General features: G+C 45.5%; 1 protein-coding gene and 1 long non-coding RNA gene across 3 annotated transcripts; one reads left to right on the top strand and one right to left on the bottom strand.

Moving 5' to 3' along the window:
- Nucleotides 1-6,853: 6,853 nt before the first annotated feature.
- Nucleotides 6,854-8,607, bottom strand: LOC129160562 (uncharacterized). Its single transcript, XR_008561153.2, has 2 exons — nt 7,412-8,607; nt 6,854-6,995 (listed from the first exon to the last, which is right to left on the bottom strand). It is a non-coding gene; the product is annotated as an uncharacterized lncRNA (long non-coding RNA).
- Nucleotides 8,608-9,690: 1,083 nt separating this feature from the next.
- On the top strand, nt 9,691-15,375 carry LOC107395478 (zinc finger protein 250). Of its 2 annotated transcripts, none has more exons than XM_054737408.2 (10): nt 9,691-10,140; nt 10,567-10,650; nt 10,723-10,861; nt 10,935-11,161; nt 11,268-11,318; nt 11,422-11,578; nt 11,821-11,951; nt 12,063-12,298; nt 12,479-12,546; nt 13,820-15,375. In XM_054737408.2, the coding sequence occupies exons 1-10, from the start codon at nt 9,912-9,914 to the stop codon at nt 15,039-15,041; spliced, it is 2,544 nt and encodes an 847-aa protein (XP_054593383.2). In that variant the 5' UTR covers nt 9,691-9,911; the 3' UTR covers nt 15,042-15,375. The 2 variants fall into 2 exon arrangements, with proteins under 2 accessions (XP_054593383.2, XP_015830358.3); XM_015974872.3 differs by having other exon boundaries at nt 9,693-10,140; nt 10,971-11,161.
- Nucleotides 15,376-19,630: the final 4,255 nt, after the last annotated feature.

Genomic DNA, 19,630 nt, shown 5'->3' on the forward strand with positions numbered 1-19,630 from the left:
GGCCAGGATGCAGGGGATAGAGCTCGACGTATTGTTGTAGACAGTTTGCTTGAAGAATGTGAAATATTGTGTTTACAAGAGACTTTTCTGCCTAAACAAGACCTAAACAAACTTAACTACCTCAATCCCAAATTTTTCGGAGTGGGGGAATCAACTACTGATCTCAGCACAGCTGTAGTCAGAGGCAGAATATCAGGAGCAGTGGCTGTGCTTTGGAACAAAACAATTGAAGCTGTAATTAAGCCAATTAGACTGGATGTAGACTGGTGTATTGGCATATCCTGAATAACATCAGTTTTGTTATCCTTAATATTTATACTCCATACGAAGCTGCTGGAAATGAAGGGGAATATCTTGGTAGGTTGGCAATTATTAATGCATTTATTCAAAGCCACAGTACTTATAGTATATATGTTGTGGGCGACTTTAATGCTGATCTCTCAGATGAAAAATCTCAGTTTGCTAAACACTTAACACAGTTGTGTGAAGACAATGATCTTATTCTATCTAGCAAAGTGTTGTTGCCAAAAGACAGTTACACATATATTAGTGAGGCTTGGCATACTACATCATGGCTGGATCATTGTATTAGTACACCTGATGGACATGCAGCTTTGGATAGCATGACTATAAAGTATGGGGTAGCTGTGTCAGACCATATACCTCTTGCTTTCTCTATAAATCTGGAACAGCTGCCTGATACAATGGGAGTTAATTATGTCAGTAATGATAATAATATAAAATTAGAATGGGCAGCATTTAGTGACAAAGACATGTTGTCTTATAGTAATAATACAGATTAATATCCAATCAATATCTCTGTGGCTAAAGAGGCTATCCTGTGTAAAGATGTCAATTGTAAGAATCTCAAACATAAAAGTGATCTATGCTCTATTGAAAATATATGTATCTCTCATATATGCTCTTTTATACATTATGGAATCCTGTTATAATATCAAGTGTGTAACGTGAGGAAATATGGGTTTTCTGTCACAATGGTGGTGTTGGACTCAGCTGTGTCAAAGCTGGGTCATTGAGAACTTTCACCCACAGATTAAGACCTGAACGCCAGCGAGTCTGGGAGGAAACCATAACATCTGCCACCTGCAGTCTACCAGAAGATGTGTTTACATGAGTTGTACCCAGACCAAGTCAAAACATAAAGTTTAAACTTCTTTTTCTTGATTTTAATGTTAAAATAACATTATCATTTTGCTCATTATAAATGTGTTTAATCAAATGAATGACTATTTAGCTTTGGGGTAATTATAATGGTTTAATGAATCCATTCTTAAATAATGTTGAGAATGTTTGTTACTGACCTTCACACACACTCAAGCACAAACATTCACACACACCCACACACACCTGCTCACAGTAAACTCCAGACACATTTGATGACGCACGTTTGCTTTGAGAAGAGAAAGGTTTTTGGTAAGTTTTCAGTCTTTTGGATGCAGTTCGTGTTGGACAACGAGAGAGAACAGACCTGAAAACCAAAGGGGGGGCAGAGCCTGTTGGCTCGTTCTTCCCCCCTTTCACGCTGTTTCTGCCAAGCCAGGCAGAATAGCTGAATCGCGACTTCTAACGAAGACTCATTACCAAGTCTTTTGATTTCTGAGTGAATTAACTTAAGAAAGCGCGTCGACAAAACGCTCTACCATCAACGTGTACCGAGGGCAACTCTGGACCGGTTCCGTTCGACACCTCGTCTCCTGTCAGCCGCCGGTGTCATCTGGATGAACCACAACATCCTCCACGGCCCGGATCCGAAAGAGGGTCCACAAGAGTTCGGTGAGACAGAGCACGGTTTTAGCGTTTGATGCAGTTCTCTGATAAGACCTAAGTTTGTCCAAACCATCACTTCACTCAGACACCTGTTTCTTCCTGAAGCAAAATCAGACTCACACACGCATTCATGTCACAACATTCTCAATCTTCATAAATTCACCAGAAGGTCTATTTGAGCAAGAACAGCATATAAACTGTTAAAAGATTGTCCCACAAAGTTGCCAATGTGATTGTTATTTCCTGTTTGTCAATTTTCAAAATCATTAGTTTAATTTGAAGAATTAAAACTTTTAATCCTTCAAACTTGTTTCCTCATTGAACTGAAACACAGACACTCAGATATTATCGTCAGTTTATCGATGAAAACAACCTTTGAGTCTTCTGAACAATATAAAATTTGGTTATTGATTTATTAAAATTAATATTCCGAATTAATACGTAGCATGGTTTCTCTTTCATAAAAGAGCATAAATCCATAACGCTACATTTAATGGCGAGCCAGCCAGGAGACATAGGTGTCGAACGGAACCGGTCCAGAGTTGCCCTCGGTACACGTGGATGGTAGAGCGTTTTATCGATGCGCTTTCTTAAGTTAATTCACTCAGAAATCAAAAGACTCGGTAATGAGTCTTCGTTAGAAGTCGCGGTTCAGCTATTCTGCCTGGCTTGGCAGAAACAGCGTGAAAGGGGGGAAGAACGAGCCAACAGGCTCTGCCCCCCCTTTGGTTTTCAGGTCTGTTCTCTCTCGTTGCCCAACACGAACTGAATCAAAAGACTGAAACTTACCAAAAACCTTTCTCTTCTCAAAGCAAAACATGTGCGTCATCAAATGTGTCTGGAGTTTACTGTGGGAAGGTGTGTGTGGATGTGTGTGAATGTTTGTGCTTGAGTGTGTGTGAAGGTCAGTAACAAACATTCTCAACATTATTTAAGAATGGCTTCATTAATCCATTATAATTACCCCAAAGCTAAATAGTCATTCATTTGATTAAACACATTTATAATGAGCAAAATGATAATGTTATTTTAACATTAAAATCAAGAAAAAGAAGTTTAAACTTTATGTTTTGACTTGGTCTGGGTACAACTCATGTAAACACATCTTCTGGTACCGCAGGTGGCTGATGTTATGGTTTCCTCCCAGACTCGCTGGCGTTCAGGTCTTAATCTGTGGGTGAAAGTTCTCAGCGACCCAGCTTTGACACAGCTGAGTCCAACACCACCATTGTGACAGAAAACCCATATTTCCTCACGTTACAAGTGCCTCTCAGTATTTTTCTGCACAAGCTCTGAACAGCTGCATATTTTCTCCTGCACAAAAAGGGAGTGAAAACATTCCATCTCTTCTTAGTTCCTCTCGGTACCAGCGTGTGTCTTTGTTATCAAGGATGTTCCTGCTTATCTTAGAATTACATGTCCTTGTGATGTATTAGTTCCTGACTAACAAGGCAATTAGCTCCTGCTTATCAAGACTAATGACGTGTGCAAATGGCAAACTGCGTATGTTACATTCCATTATTTCTCAATAAATACAGCTGTATGGTCAGAGAGCTTCAGAACACGGGGTGCAGCAGTAAGAGCTGGATGCGGATTCAGCTAAAGAGCTGCGTGTTCTCCCCTCTGCAGCGGCGAAAAACAGATCGATCTTTCTGATTATTTGTCTCCACTCTCTACCAATGATAGGTTTTTCTCTCCATTTACTCCGAACCTGTCTGGTCTCATAGAAGAAAAGACCAACACTATGTATTCTGTATGAAAGTGGTAGACCATTTCATGTCAAAGGTAAGAATAAGCAGAAACCTCATATCAGGCCTGGCTGGAAAGAACATGTTGCCATGTATCAGGATGAAGCACAGGTAGCTTTTAAATGTTGGGATATGGTCGGGAGACCTAGGCAGGGTATGGAATGTGAACAGAAAAAACGTGCAAATGCCAGATATAAGTACGCTGTTCGTTTTATATCAGAAAATGAGCAGATCATGAGAGCAGATTCTATGGCCAGGAAATTTATGAGTAATGATGTCAATGGTTTTTGGAAAGATGTGAAAACAATTAATAATTGCAAATCATCTCTGCCAGGTACTGTTGAAGGTGTTTCTGATGAAGATAATATTGCAGCATTATGGAGACAACATTATTATGCATTGTTCATGGTGATGGGTGTGAGGATGGCTCTGTTATTAACGATGAATCTATATGTTTAACGACCCATGAGGTGCATGAAGCTGGCTGATAATAAGGCTTGTGGTCTGGATCACATTAGACTAGCTCCCCTTTTAGCTCTTTCTTTTACAAGGTTTATGATTCATGGCATAGTACCAGACTCGATGGCAATTCTGCTTGTTCCAGTCATTAAGAACAAATCTGGGAAGGTGACCAGTGTGGATAATTATGGGCCGATTGCACTAGCCGCTAGCCGGTGTTTTGTCTAAAGTTTTGGAAGGAATCCTGTTTGATAGAATCACTGTGTACCTCAGTTCCTTGGATGATCAGTTTGGCTTTAAGCCAAAACATGGTACTGACATGTGTACATACGCACTTAAAGAAATGGTCAACTGGTATAGAAAAAGAAATTCTTCTGTCCTTATGTGTTTTATTGAAGGCGGTCCCCGATTCGCGGCGCTTCGTCGGCCGGTGTGTCCCCGGTGTAAAAGGCTTCTGATCGTGTAAACCACAGAAAACTTTTTATTACTTTAAAGCAACGGGGGGTCCCTGGGTTTATTGTGAGAATCCAGGCAGGGTGGAATTTTGTCTCCTGTTTTATTTAATTTGTATGGTGATGATCTGTCAGTGCAGCTGAGAGCCTGTAACACAGGGTGTTTGGTTGGTAAACTCTGATCAACCATCTGATGTATGCTGATGACCTGGTGGTCTTCAGTCCAAGTAGTGCTGGTTTACAGCAGCTCCTAAATATCTGCTCTGAATATGGTGTACAGTATGATGTCCAGTATAATGCTGTTAAAAGTGCTATCTTGATATGTAGAACCAAGCAGGATAAAAAGCTAAACTTTCCTGTGTTCAAACTGTCTGATAATGATCTTAATGTGTGTGAGAAGGTGAAATACCTTGGCCACTTTATAACTGATCAAATGCGTGATGCTGCTGACATCCATAGACCGGGCTGTAAGCTGCATGCACAAGCTAACACTATAGCACGTAGGGGCTGCAGGACTTAATTCTTTTAAAAGTCGACTGTCAAGTAATGAAAATCGAGTCGACTTTGACTAGTCGTTGATGACGTCATACACCTGAAGCGGCGGGGGGTGGGGGGGGGTTCGGTTGGTTCGCTTTGGTTGTTTTTTTGACAATTAAAATTGCGCCCACATTTTCAAAGTTAAACACATTTCTTTTAACAACGGTAGTTTCTGCTTCAGCCCTCTCCCCCCTCCCCCTGCGCAGCGGCCGCAAACTCAGTGATGCCAATCGCTGTCCTGAAGACCCGGAGACCGCAGATTCAGGCCGACTGCAGATTCAGGCTTGTACTGGATTTGAGACAGCGACCTCTAAAGGACTAACGTGTAACTGCAACTGCAGATTCAAGACTAACTGCAGATTCAAAGCTGCAGACTTGGACACCGCAGATTCACGCCAGCTGCAGATTCAAGCTTCTACTGTTTAACAGTTACATATAAAAATGTGTAATTGTTGGTGAAGCTTATTAAAAATAGTTTATTCGTTGTTAAAGCTTCAGTGAAGTAGTTATCAGAACAAAAATTAGAAAACTTCTGAGTAACTTTTAATAACAAAAGTTTTTAATCATATTTATTTAATTGAAAATGTTTGTAGAAACAAACAAAAAAAACTTTCCAATTTTCCTGGTTCTTGACATCCTTAGATCAACCACTTCAAAACACCTTGATGGACCAAAACACACATACTACGTAGCAGCTCTGGCTGTAGGTTATATAAGCACCGCGGTCTCAACCGGTCTCAGCCAGCCTTGTAGCAGCAGTCGAGGCTCAGATTAGCCGCAAGTGAGTTGTGCTGTAGTTAGCATTAGCATTGAGTCAGAGTTATGGCGTCAGATGGGTGCCAAAATACACATTTATGGGTCCACACCGCGCATGCGAACAGGACTCGCGCTTGGAAGTTAGAACCTCTCGAGTGAAAATATACATGGCGAGAGGTTATTTGTATACTGAGAGGGAGCAAACTGTGTCTGTGAGCTCACAAGGATGTGCACAAGTGACAAACTTGCGTGCGCGCGTTGGCCAACGAGCACACGGCAGAGGAAAACATACGTGTGGCAGCCTTACTGCGCGTGTGGCAGCCTTTCTGCACGCTGGTTTCTGATTCTGCTCGCTTGGCTGTGGGGAGTTTTGGCACTCTGGAGGCGTGGCCTGTTGCTGATCTTTTCTGTCCTCTGATTGGCAAGTTTTTTTCCGCTCCTTACCTTCTACCTCATTGGCCCACTGGTTTCCTCTTGGAGCACAATGGGAATAGCTAAAGAACAAATCTGATTCAACCTTTAGTAAGTGCTGTCATGGCTCAGCTGGTAGAGGCGATGACTTTCACTCTGATGTAGACACCATGAGGCAGGCATGCGTTAATATTCTATAAGAGCACATGAGGTGAGCAACACCACAGATTATTATTATTACTGTACACTGTCCTGAATTTTTCTTTCTGCATTTCATCATTAGCCTGGCTGATCACCTGATAACTCATGTCATCTGGTTATGACCGCATGAGGATGTCCTCACACACCTGTAACCTATCAGCTCATCTGGCAGAATAGAGAGAGAAGAGACAACACCACATCTCCTCTTCCTGGAAAGCCTTCAGCCATCCTTCGATGACTGAGAACCTCCATCAGCTCTGTCTCCTGTCTGCCTACAATTATTATAATAAATATTGTGTTTGACAAGTTATTTGTGCTGCCAAATGTCTCATTTTGATTCCAGTTTTTATATTTTAATGGATATTTATAAATTACATTAATTGAATTATCCCATTGTTGCACGTTTAACTAGCTCTATTGTGATGAATTAAATTTGCACCTCACTGTTAAAAGCTCATTTTGAACTCGTGTTTAAATATAGACATGAACAAAAACAGGAAATATATAAGTTGTGATTTATTTAATTAATATAACAAATAACTGTTTAGAGGGGGAAGGAATCATTCAATGGCACATTCTTCTGGAAGCTCCTGATCCTGACGACACCACCAGAGGAGACCAGCTGCAGACACCAGAGGATCACCTACGACCAAGAGAGCAGCTGGTATCAGTAAATAATGAAATCAGGGCAATTTTAGGTGGATGTTTGTGATTGTGTAACAAAAATGAAGACATGACAGAATAATTTTCTCATGAGGTATTTTTATAACTTTTTCTGCAGCAGAAAGTAACTTCAGCCCAAGGTAGGTGGCCGTGTCCTAGAGAGCTAGTATCCAGCACGTTTCAGTGGTTTTCCTGCTTTAACATGTTAGATTAGCTGTTCAGTTATTTGCTGCTTACTAAAATCAGGTGTGTTGAAGCAGATAAGCCTCTAAAACATGATTGATAACAGCTCTCCAAGGCTGTGGAACCAAACCCTGCAGCTAATCTAATGCTATGGCTAACGGCTACCAAGAACTGGTTCTGTTGGGTCGGTTCCAGTAGTTTCAAGCAACTCACAAGCTCAAAACAATAAGGCTCAGGTCCGCTTGTCTCCTCCAAATAGACTTGGTCCCTTTCTTCTCCCTTGTCTGGGTAAGGAGGGGGAGAAACGTCCTCCGCTTCTAATGACTGCTCAGAGTGAAGGGAGCTAGCTTGGTCTGGTTAAGCCGGGCTACACTGTGCGACTTTTTCACTTTTTTGAGCCGATTTTCCACTCGTGCGAGAATCCACGAGATCGGGGCGAGTTTTGCGCCGAGCGTCGTGTAGTGTACAGGGGGTTACGAGAGACGATTAACACCACGTGACCAGCTACCGATCAGCAGTCGTGAGGGTATCGCACTGTTGAAGCGGCGCTGCGAGCAGCTGCGACCCAAAATGTATCAGAACCGCTCACGGCGCATGCGCAATCATGCATCAACACCGCTCGCCCGCTATTTCCCTAATAAAACACGCTGTTCGTTTTAATTTCTACACGTTTTTTTACTCACAAAGATTGTCAAGAAAGCGTGTTTGTCGTGTTCATGTCAAATTAAACTGATCACAAAACACAGATTTACTTTATTTTGTTTTCCTCATCCAACCCCCATAAATCCCTGTGTGTCCTCCTGCAGCACTCCCGAAGGACAACAGGCGAAACAAGACCAAAAAGTCTGACGTGTTGAGTAAAAACTGCTATTTTTTTAGCATATTTTAGGTCCGACGTGTTGCTACCAGACGTACAGTGTGAGCAGTCAGATTGCATCCGAGAACTGGGCCGTGCAGTGTGAGCGCATGACTCGTGAGATCTGCCCTGCGAGGAAGTCGTACAGTTTGAGCTGAAGCTGAGTGCTACGAGTGAAAATGCTGCAGTGTACGCCCGGCTTTACCCATCCGTGTTCGTCACTGCCGCGCTGCCCTCTCGGTCCGCCAGGCCACGCCTACCAATGTTGCAGTTTTCAAAATTGATATGTGGGTGGAGAACAGTGTTGCCAGATGTACGATAATTATCGTATTTGTACCATAATTTTTGGCTCTGTACGATGTACGATCAATAGTTTCAAAAATCCTCAAATGTACGATAATTTCACATTGCATCTAGTATCACCGTCGTTTGCTGTGGCTTTCCCAAGTCAATTACATAATTTTAAACTGTTCTGAAGTCAGATTTCACCTCAGTGCTTACAGGTTTATGCTATTGTGTCTACTACAAAAACTGACTGGATCTGTACAATAAATAGCCCAATCACATCGATAGGGCCTACTCTAGCGAGAAACTGTAATGTTATATAATGTGGCAGTGTCCCGCCAGTTTTTGCTGTTTGCCCGCGAGCGCGCCGAGTTAGGTCTAAGCTAGGAGGACAGAGCGATGAGACAATGGCTTCTAATCTTAAAAGAAAAACCAGAGAAGGGACGGATGAAGGTAAAGCAAAGCAACACCGGACACAAGTTTATCGTCCTGCGTGGGAGTTGGACCCTATTTTCAAAGGATGGCTTGCACCTGTTACAGGGAACGAAACCAAGGCTTTCTGTCATTGCTGCAACATCCAGATGGTATCAGAGATCACCGTTCTCAAGAATCACGCAAAAGGAGCTAAACACAAAGAACGGGTAAAATGCATTGCGCCAAACCAGACATCTATACTTAAATGTCTCCAGCAAACTAATGAAAAAGAGAAGTTTGAAAATTATGTGAAAAATGCTGAAATCAAGCTATGTGGCTTTTTAGCCGAGCACAACATTGCAATGAGAAGCACAGACCACGTAGTACAGGTGATTAAAGGCATTCTGCTGCGACAGACAGTGAATCAAATGGAGATCGAGATCAGCAATTAGGTGAGTAGGCTGCTTTGTCATTTATTGGGTCAGTTTTTCCACTGCTGTGATGTTTTGTCGCGTGCGTTTAACCTATGTAGAAATGACATAAATAGGACAGAGTGGTGCCAACACACTCTGCATGTTTATAGGCATTATATTACTGGTTTTAAAGATGTTTATTAAACAGGGCAATATAAAACACCTTCTTTGTTATATTATATTGGAGTGAGAAGTTGTTTATAGAACGTTATTATCAAATTTATAATGTACGATAATTTGTACTGAAAAACGATAATTTAGGCCTCTCTGTACGATATTGTGGGATTTTGGATCTGGCAACACTGGTGGAGAAGGCCTCTGAGGCAGGCTTGACCTGCCCTTTAATTAAATGCAGAATGCTGTGGAACTTTGCAATGGCTACTTCAATACATTTTATTAAAGTAAAACGTTATTTAAAACCAAGCTGCATTAGGTTTTTGGTTTTCTTCCTTCTTACCAATTAAACAATACTGTTCTCCACGTTCTATCCGCTCGTGCTCCATCTGGGAACGCTAGCAAACAGTGGGCGGCGCTGTCTCGAAACAGTACAAGCCTGAATCTGCAGCGGCCTGAATCTGCGGTCTCCGGTCTGCAGGTGATACCCTCCTCCTGGAAGGAGACGTTTCTCCCGGAAGTAGATCAGCGTCGCCACTGAGCGAAACTTCTTCCGAACAGAGAGATAACGATGTTTTGCTGCAGCAGCGGAGGCTCGGAGCCGCTCTGCGGGTCTAGAACCGACATGCTGCGGTCCGTCGTCACCGAGAAGCTGACCACGGCCGCGCGGGAGATCTTCACGGCCGTGGAGAAGGTCGTCACCGACTACGAGGTGGAGGCTTCGGGCTTCAGGCAGCAGCTCGAGCACCAGAAGAGGCAGCTGGAGCTCCTGCAGCTTCGGGTCAAACCAAACAAAGGAGGTAGATTGAGCTCGTCGCGTGTTCAGAGTAAAGCGTACGTCAGGAAATGTTCAGTAAAGTTCTGGTTCGGGCCCGTTTGGGCCGAGCTTGTGAACAAGTGAGAGTCCAACATGTCTGACTGGTGTTTGTGTCCCAGGCGCGCGCCGGTTAGCAGGTGAATGTTTAAGCTAACGTCTCCTGGCGGTGCGATGGTCCTACTCGGGTTTTATTCGTCTTCACCGACGGTTTCATGTGATAAAATCCCGACAAAATGATGCGCTGGGACGTCCCTTGTTAGTCTGGGGATTTTCAAAATGAAAGCCTTCCGGTGTTTATCACGCCCAGAGGGGCTGGATGTTGAAATCTGCGTTAGAAAACCTGGAGGCTCCATCATTTTGCAGCAGAGATATGACCGTGTCTTCTTTCCATGTGTGTGAAAACCCGAAGCGCTGGTCCCAGATCTGTACAGCCATGAGGTGGTGGTGGTGAGCGAGGAAGAGGAGCAGCAGCAGCAGCTGACTCAACAGCCAGGTACTCTCAGCAGCTCAGCCGCTGGAAAACAGCTTGTAGACCAGAGACCGGCTTTACCTGCTTTGTTTCCAGGTGAGGAGGAAGCCGAGTGTCAGGACCCTCCACCTTGGACCAGCGATGGTGAGGAAGGTGGAAGAGATAAACCGCTTACAGCGACCTCCAGACCAAACCAAGATGACCCGAAGGACCCAGACGGTCAGATCCCACCCAGGTGACGAGTCCTAGTAAAGTTCTCAACACAGTAATCAATGTGCTGCTATTAAAAGTCAATGGTGATGTTTTAGTGTATCGACTCTTTCTTACATCCTGCGGTTCCGTAGCGGCGGCGGCGACTCCGGGTCCAAGACCGACTCGCTGAGGGCCGTCATCAACGAGAAGCTGACCATAGCCACCTGGGAGATCCTGGCGGTGGTGGAGAGCGAGGCGGAGGCTTCGGGCCTCAGGCAGCAGGTGGACCGCCAGAGGAGGCAGCTGGAGCTCCTGCAGCCTCAGGTCACACTCCTCAGAGAAGGTCAGTGGGAGGCTGGAGGTGGTGCTGAGAGACTTCTGAAGGTTCATTACTGACACGTGGAGGTAAACGTTTCATCTGACATGTTGTTTTATTGCGCTGGTCCCAGATCAGCGCTGCCATGAGGTGGTGGCTGCTGGTGAGGAAGAGGAGCAGCCAGGTATGTGTCAGCAGCTACAGCTAACATTTCTACAGCTGGAGACGGACTCAGATGTTTGTTCACATCAGAGATCAGAGACAAACTCTGGCTGTTTGGTGTCCAGATAAGGAGGAAGCAGCAGAGAGCCTGGACCTGCCGCCTGTGACCACCAAGGAGGAAGAAGAGGAGGAGGAGGGGAAACCGCTCAAGTCCATCTTCAGACCGAGTCAGAAAGACCTGGATGACCCGGACTACGACCCCAACCATGACACCCCGTCGAGGTCAGCGTCTCAAGGTTCTTCACACCGTGAACGGTCCACCTGACTTCCTTAGTTCTTATGTAAGGAACCCAGCAGGTTGCATCGAGTCACTGACTTGTGTCTGAGTCTGCAGCTGTCCACGTAGCGACAGTGGAGAGGAAAACCGTGTTCCAACTGCTTCCTGCTCCACGGATGTTCGAACGTGAACTGAAGAGTCTTCGAGACGTCGGTCCAGTCAGATCTGACCTGTTGTCCTCCTGCAGGTCGGGCTCCTCCAGACTCCACCCCGTCAGGAAGAGGCCCGGCAGACCCCGAATCAGTGATCGGCAGAACCATCTGAACCTGAGGATCTGGTTGCTGGAGGACCCGCGGGTCGAGGTGCTCTGCAAGGCCGGTGGGTTTCCGAAGTCCTGCTGCGGGGTTCTGGACCCCTCGGGTCCACTTTCTAAACAGAACCAGAACCCGTTTGGTCAGACGGATAAACGTTTTCCTTCCTCTGTGCCAGTCTACAAAAGGAGTCCAGTCCAGAGTCTGAAGTGTCCTCGGGATCTGCAGGAGTCGGACTTCCTGGACCTGCTGAGGTCCACCTTCCCTCAGCTGGAGGACGGAGAACCTTTTGACATCTTCATGACGGACCAGAGCAGAAGGCTGCTGCCCCTTAGGGTCAAAGCCCTGACTCCAGAGGAGATCTACTCCACCATCAGGTCCACGGGGAAGCTGTCCATCTACATCCGTCTCAAGGTGTGTTGGACGGGTTCTGGGAACGGATGAGATGAACGGTGCTCTGGGTTCATCCTGCTTTAGTTCCTCTGAAGCTGCAGAAGAACCTGCCCTCAGTCGCAGTAAAGCCTGATGTTTTAAGGGAGAACCCAGAACATGTGACCTGATTTAAGGTGGTATTGTTTAACTCTGTTCTTTCAGAAAGGAGACGACGGTCCATCTTCGGACTCTTCGGTTCTGCAGAAGGATGCGGCTGGACCCGACCCCAGGTAGAACCTACTCATCAGGATGTTCGTACTCGTGCATCTCTAGAAAGCTCGGGCGCTCCGGATGACCGCGGTTGTGCTAATCTAGGGGACAACCACACCCGTAGACACGCTTTAACTCGGAAAGTAAAGTCTAACGCAGCGTTACGACCCTCATGCCAGAACAGAACCATCTGGAGCGTCCACAAGGGTCCAGCTACTGTCCTATAAGAGTTGGTCCACAGCAGGTCTTCTGTCCACAGTCCCACGCTGTAGAGCTACCGCTAACACGTCACAAAGCTGCTTCAGATGTTCTCACGCTAACGTCCATTAGCATCGTCGTAATGCTGGCCTCACACTCGTATGCAAATCCGTCATCTGTTTGGGTGATGTGTCAAAAGCTCCGCCCCCTTTCCCCATGTGTAGCTCGAACCAATCACAGCGCAGCATGTTGTTGATTGGTGCATCCCAGGGCCAATGAGAGTGCTGTGATTGGTGGATCGGCGCATGTCAGACCCGTGTCGCCCATCATCTTCTGTTGGACCAACGAATACGGACTAGAAAGCGTTTGGATGTCGTCTGACCTTCGGAGTGATGTGCTGTGAGTTTAACCCGACCTGACGCGGACCGGGAGGCGGCGTTAAAGCATCGAGTCGCAGAGCAAACTGGGTCAGTGGTAAAGGCGTGTTGCTGTTAGCCAATCAGAGACCAGATGTCCAAATATCAGGAAGTAAGACTCCCGTCATGTTCAGCCCTCCTCTGAGTCAGCAGACTTGTCCCCGCTCATCCGGACGTTTCTGGGGTTTTGTCCCTCGCCTGTACGCACTCCGCTGTCAGACTCGTCGTTGATGGCTGCCGCCATCTTCCAGGCGGCGCTCGCTTTGCTTCGTATGTGTGGTGTTACACTTCCTCTTCCATCATTGCTGCGCTTGGGGCGATGCGTTGCTAGGCAACGAGCACAGCTACGCTTGTATCCTCGTGAACGTGCACGATACGCCCAGGCGCAGCCGCGAGTGGTCCTGGTCTGACTTGGTGCACTCGGGTCGAGCTCCAGTCCTTACGTCCGACTTGGCTAAGTCTGGCGTACGAGTTAGGACGAGCTTAAGCTAGGACCAGCTGGCGCTGCTTCGGTTGTAAGAAAGTACCAGTGAGACACGAAGCTTCAACGTATCTTCGTGTCTGTAAAACGTTTACCGTGTCCGGGTCCACACGACGCTGAAGAGCAGCAGGAAACAGGTTTCGTGTTCCTCTTCCAGCCTCGTCCACCATTAACAGAATGGGTGTTTTTGTCGTGCAGCTCGACATCAGAAGTGCCGGAGACCCCGGAGGCTGGAGCAGAGAGAGACGTGGACTCCAGCAACGACGGGAACCCTGAAGAGCAGAAGCTCCAACCACCCCAGAAGAAAAGGGCTAAAAGCGGCGTGAAGAAGAGCGAGGACACTAAAACGGCCTGCAAGGTGTGTGGAGTCTGGTACAGGTTCCTCGGGAGTCTGATCAAACACACCTGGAGTCACGTGGAGGAGCAGCGGGACGTGTGTGGAGTCTGCGGAGACAAGTCAGAGTCCGTGGAGGAGCTAAAGGAGCACCTGAAAAATCACCAGCCGGTCCACAGCTGCTCCCACTGTCCCAAGACGTTTGTGTCCATCGCCACGCTCAACCAGCACATCGCCAAGCACACAGGAAACAGTCTGTTCGTATGTGACGTCTGTGGAAAGGCCTTCACCAACCTGTCCGCCCTCAACCTGCATCGCTGGGTCCACGTGGAAAAGAAGCCTCACAAGTGTGACGTCTGTCTGAAGACGTTCGGGGTGTTGTCGCAGCTGACGGCGCACAGGAAGGCGCACGACAGCGGAGACAAGTACCACTGCGACATCTGCAGCAAGTCTTTCAATCTGCGCCGATCTCTGACCCAGCACAGGCTGATCCACTCGGGGGAGCGGCTCTACAGCTGCAAAGTCTGCCAGAAGCACTTTAAACTGGAGGGCACGCTAAGGGCGCACATGGCGACCCACACGGTCAGAGACCGGGCTTTTCTCTGCCACGTCTGCTGCAAAACCTTCCTCTCCAGAACCACGCTGATGGCCCACATAAAGATCCACAGCAGCAACCGGCCCTTCGTGTGCAGCGTGTGCAGCAAGAGCTTCGTGGCCAAGGCGGAGCTGAAGAAACACACGCGGATCCACACCGGGGAGACGCCATACGAGTGCACGGACTGCGGGCGCTTCTTCAGACAAAAGGCCAACCTGGACAGCCACATGAAGATCCACTTAGGCATCAGGCAGTTCGTCTGTTCCATGTGTGGGAAGGAGTGTTCTCGGCGGGAACACCTGAAGGTCCACATGAGGACCCACAACGGAGAGAGACCCTACAAGTGTCCCCTGTGTGACAAAACCTTCACCCAGAGCCACTGTCTGAAAACCCACGCCAAGAGTCACCAGACTGAAGAAGTCCCGGTCCTGGATCCTCAGGAGACCCCCATCCAACCGAGTCTTGAACCCTGTCAGCCTGAGAGCAAGTGACAGACTCGACGTTCACGTCCGAGTTAGTTTACGTCATTAAGTCCGAGTTAGTTTACGTCATCAAGTTTGTCTTTTTAAATTCAAATTGTTCAAATTTCAGTTTGTACCTGTAATGTTGGAAAGGCTAATTAAAGATCATAATATAATCGGTCCGTAGGTTGGATTCCTCCTGAAGGCCGAGGCACCGAGACTTTAAACAGAACCGTGCATTCAACACAATTCCTAATATTAGTTTATTTTTACCTTCCTTCCAGCTCTACAACTAACCTCGTCTTTGGTTCCAGGTGACATCGTGCTGTACTTGGCTAAACTTTTATTAAAATTATGTTTTAAACTCTTGTCCTTTCAATTTGTCTCGTTTGGCGTGAAGACGGGGTAATTTTGAGTCATCGTTCGTGTTTGCTTACGGACGCCTTTACCGGTCGGACCAAAAGCCGGAAGTAGGTCGCTCCGCTTCCGACCAGCGTGTAGAATGATAAATGACCCGCACTTGTATAGCGCCTCTCAGAGTAAGGACTCCAAAGCGCTTTACAGTGTATCATTCATCCATTCACACACACATTCACACACTGATGGTGATGAGCTACAATGTAGCCACAGCTGCCCTGGGGCGCACTGACAGAGGCGAAGTTGTTTCTTTGCAGCAGCGGCGGCTCGGAGCCGCTCAGCGGGTCTAAAACCGATATTGTGAGAGCAAACATCACAGAGAAGCTGACCACAGCCGCCCAGGAGATCTTCGCGGTGGTGGAGAGGATCGTAACCGACTACGAGGCGGAGGCTTCAGGCTTCAGGCAGCAGGTGGACCGCCAGAGGAGGCAGCTGGAGCTCCTGCAGCCTCGGGTCAAACTCCTCAGAAGGTCAGTGGGAGGCTGGAGGTGGTGCTGAGAGACTGTTCTGAAGGTTCATTACTGACACGTGGAGGTAAACGTTTCATCTGACATGTTGTTTTATTGTGTCTGAAAACACAAAGAGCTGGTCCCAGATCAGCGCAGCCATGAGGTGGTGGCTGCTGGTGAGGAAGAGGAGCAGCCTGGTATGTGTCAGCAGCTACAGCTAACATTTCTACAACTTGAGACGGATTCAGATGGAGCTTGATTATTAAGAGCTTTTTATGTGAGAAGAAGGATCTTAAAATCTATTCTGAATTTAACAGGTAGCCAATGTAGGGAAGCTAAGACAGAAGAGATGTGATCTCTCTTTTTAATTCTCATCAGAACTCTAGCTGCAGCATTTTGGACAAGCTGAAGACTTTTAACTACATTCTGTGGACTTCCTGAGAGTAATGAATTACAGTAATCCAGTCTTGATGTAATAAATGCATGAACTAGTTCTTCAGCATCACTCCTGGAAAGGATGCTTCTAATCTTAGCAATATTCCAAAGGTGGAAAAAGAAAATCCTACAAACCTGTTTAACGTGGGATTTACAAGTAACCCTGGAGTATGAAGAAGATTTGTCATGTACATTTACAAAATGAAATCTATCAGACAGGTAGGATTTAAACCAGCCTAGCGCTGTTCCTTTGATCCCTACAACATGTTCAAGTCTTTCTAAAAGAACATTGTGATCAACTGTGTCAAAGGCAGCACTGAGATCTAACAAGACTAGAACAGACACAAGATTCTTGTCTGAGGCCATGAGAATATCATTTGTAATTCTCACTAATGCAGTTTCAGTGCTGTGATACTCTCTAAAACCAGACTGAAATTCCTCAAACAGAGCATTAGTGTTTAGATGCTCACATACTTGGATGGCCACTATTTTCTCCAGGACTTTGGATAAAAATGGAAGGTTAGATATTGGTCTATAATTCATTGGGTCATTTGGATCCAGAGAAGGCTTCTTAAGTGAAGGTTAGGTTAAAACAACCTTACAATCCTGTGGTACATATCCATTTACTAAGGATAGATTGATTATATCTAGAATGGGGGCAGTAACCAAAGGAAATGCATCTTTTAATAATTTGGTTTGGATTGGCTATAAAATGCAAGTGGAAGGTTTAGTTGAAGCTAATATTTTTGATAACTCTGAAAGCTCAACTGGATCAAAACGGTTCAAACACAGATGAGGTTCTACAGTTACCTCTGATGCTGCCTCACTTACTGAGGAAGAAGAAATCGCATTAGGGAGGATGCTAAAGATTTTGTTTCTAATAGAATTAATTTTACTTGTAAAAAATCCCATGAAGTCGTTGCAGCTGAGGGCTAAGGGAATAGGTGGTTCAGAGCTATGAGTCTGTGTAAGTTTGGCAACTGTACTGAAAAGAAATTTAGGATTATTCTTATTCTCAATAACGCTGAGAAATAAGCAGTTCTAGTTTGTTGAAGCTTATTTTTATAAAGCACAAGACTATTTTTCCAGGAAAAGTAGGACTCCTCATGGTGTGTAGAGCTCCATGTTCTCTCCAATTTTCTAGAGTTTTGTTTTAAAGCTCGTAAATGAGAATTAAACCAGTGAGCCAACTTCCTGTCCCTAATTACCTTCTTTTTTGGGTTCTATAGTGTCATCTGGTGTGGTTCCAAAATCTTGGAAACATGCTGTTGTTCAGCCACTACTTAAGAAGCCCAGTCTTGACCCCTCTACTGTGTCTAATTACAGGCCTATTTCAAAACTTCCATTCCTTTCAAAGGTTCTGGAAAAGGTGGTGTATTTGCGATTGACGGAGTTTTTGCATGCAAATGATATTTGTGAAAAATTCCAGTCAGGTTTTAAGAAGGGACATAGCACAAAGACTGCATTGCTCAGAGTCTTAAACGACATTCTTTTAGCTACTGACTCTGGGGATTTTGTGGTTCTGGTACAATTGGATTTGTCAGCAGCCTTTGACACCGTGGATCACAGTCTCCTGATTTCACGGTTAGCAGAGTCTGTTGGGATTCGAGGAGTTGCTTTGGACTGGTTTAAGTCCTATTTGGCTGAGAGGTCGTTTTGTGTGTCATTAGGTGGCTTCACGTCATCTCCCTCACCTCTAGTTTGCGGGGTTCCACAAGGATCGGTACTGGGTCCGTTATTGTTCTCTCTGTATTTGCTACCTCTGGGTTCTATTTTTACAAAACATGGGTGTTCTTTTCATCTATATGCAGACGACACCCAGGTTTATATTCCCATTAAACATGGCCTACCCAATTCTTTGGATCCTCTTCTAAACTGCCTAGATGAGATTAAAACCTGGATGTCTGCAAATTTTTTACATTTTAATAATGACAAGACTGAGGTCATGCTTTTTAGTCCTAGTGTGTCCAGTGGGCCATGTTCTGCTGACCTTGGCTCACTAGCCCTTTTCTTGAAACCTGTAGTGACCAGTCTGGGAGTCCGGCTTGACAGTGATCTGCTTCTGGAAAAGCAAATCAGTGCTGTCACCAAAGCCAGTTTTTATCAGTTAAGGAGGATTGCCAAGGTTAAGCGTCTGCTCTCAAGTCATGACTTTGAGACGGTGATTCACGCATTTATTACATCACGTCTAGACTATTGCAACGCACTGTACCTTGGTCTTCCTCAGTCTCACCTGTCCCGTCTTCAAATGGTGCAAAATGCAGCAGCACGCCTATTGACGGGTTCGAGGAAGAGGGAGCACATCACCCCAATTTTAGCTTCGCTGCACTGGCTGCCTGTGGTTTTTAGGGTCCAGTACAAGGTTCTTTTATTGGCTTTTAGAGCTGTACATGGCCTTGCTCCGCAGTATCTGTGTGAGCTTTTAGTAACTTTGTCCCCGTCTCGGTCACTGAGGTCAGCCGACCAGTTTCTCCTGGAGGTGCCGAGAACAAAGAGAAAGCTCAGGGGTGATAGAGCTTTCTCAGTAGCAGCTCCAAGGTTGTGGAATGCACTCCCGATTCAGATTAGGATGGTTTCATCACTGTCGGGTTTTAAATCACTTTTAAAGACTCATCTGTTCTCAGTTGCTTTTAATTCAGTTTGAGAATGCATCTGTTTTTAGTAGCTTTTATGTCCGTTTGATATGTTTGTTTTATCATGATTTTACCTTGTGATGAACTTTTTATCTTGTTTTTAGAATTTTTGAGGAAATTCTGTTCATTTTGTCTGTTAAGCACTTTGGTCAGCTTTTATGCTGTTATAAAGTGCTATATAAATAAAGTTGACTTGACTTGACTTTTTTAAAGGGGCAACATCATCTAATGCCACACGTAAAGAGGAAGTAACATTATGAACTAAGGCATCAATTTGTGAGGGGCTAGAAATGAAAATATTGCCCTCTGCTACATTCCTCTGAGATGCTGAGGACAGTAAAGATGGAACAGTTGATTTAAAAGACGCAACTGCGTTGTCAGATAGAGACCGACTATAGTGAAATGTACTTTCATGTCTCGAGAACTCAGTTATAAAAAACTCAAAGGTTATCAGAAAGTGGTCCAAGAGGACTGGATTATGTGGAAAGATTGTTATTTCCTCACACTCTATGCCATAAGTCAGCACAAGGTCCAATGTATGATGGCAGGAGTGGGTGGAGCTATGTATTCTTTGAGTAAAACCAATTGAGTCTAAGATATTACTAAAGGCTACATTGAGGCTATCATTTTCAATGTCCACATGAATATTAAAATCCCCCACTACAATGACCTTCTCAGTATTTAG

Source organism: Nothobranchius furzeri, chromosome 2 (assembly GCF_043380555.1).
Source record: "Nothobranchius furzeri strain GRZ-AD chromosome 2, NfurGRZ-RIMD1, whole genome shotgun sequence".
NCBI lineage: Eukaryota > Metazoa > Chordata > Actinopteri > Cyprinodontiformes > Nothobranchiidae > Nothobranchius > Nothobranchius furzeri.

Coding starts and splice junctions, on each gene's coding strand:
- LOC107395478 (XM_054737408.2), top strand. CDS start 9,912: ATGTTTTGCTGCAGCAGCGGAGGCTCGGAGCCGCTCTGCGGGTCTAGA. Junction 10,651..10,722: donor GCAGCTGACTCAACAGCCAG/GTACTCTCAGCA, acceptor CTTTGTTTCCAG/GTGAGGAGGAAGCCGAGTGT. Junction 11,579..11,820: donor AACCATGACACCCCGTCGAG/GTCAGCGTCTCA, acceptor GTCCTCCTGCAG/GTCGGGCTCCTCCAGACTCC.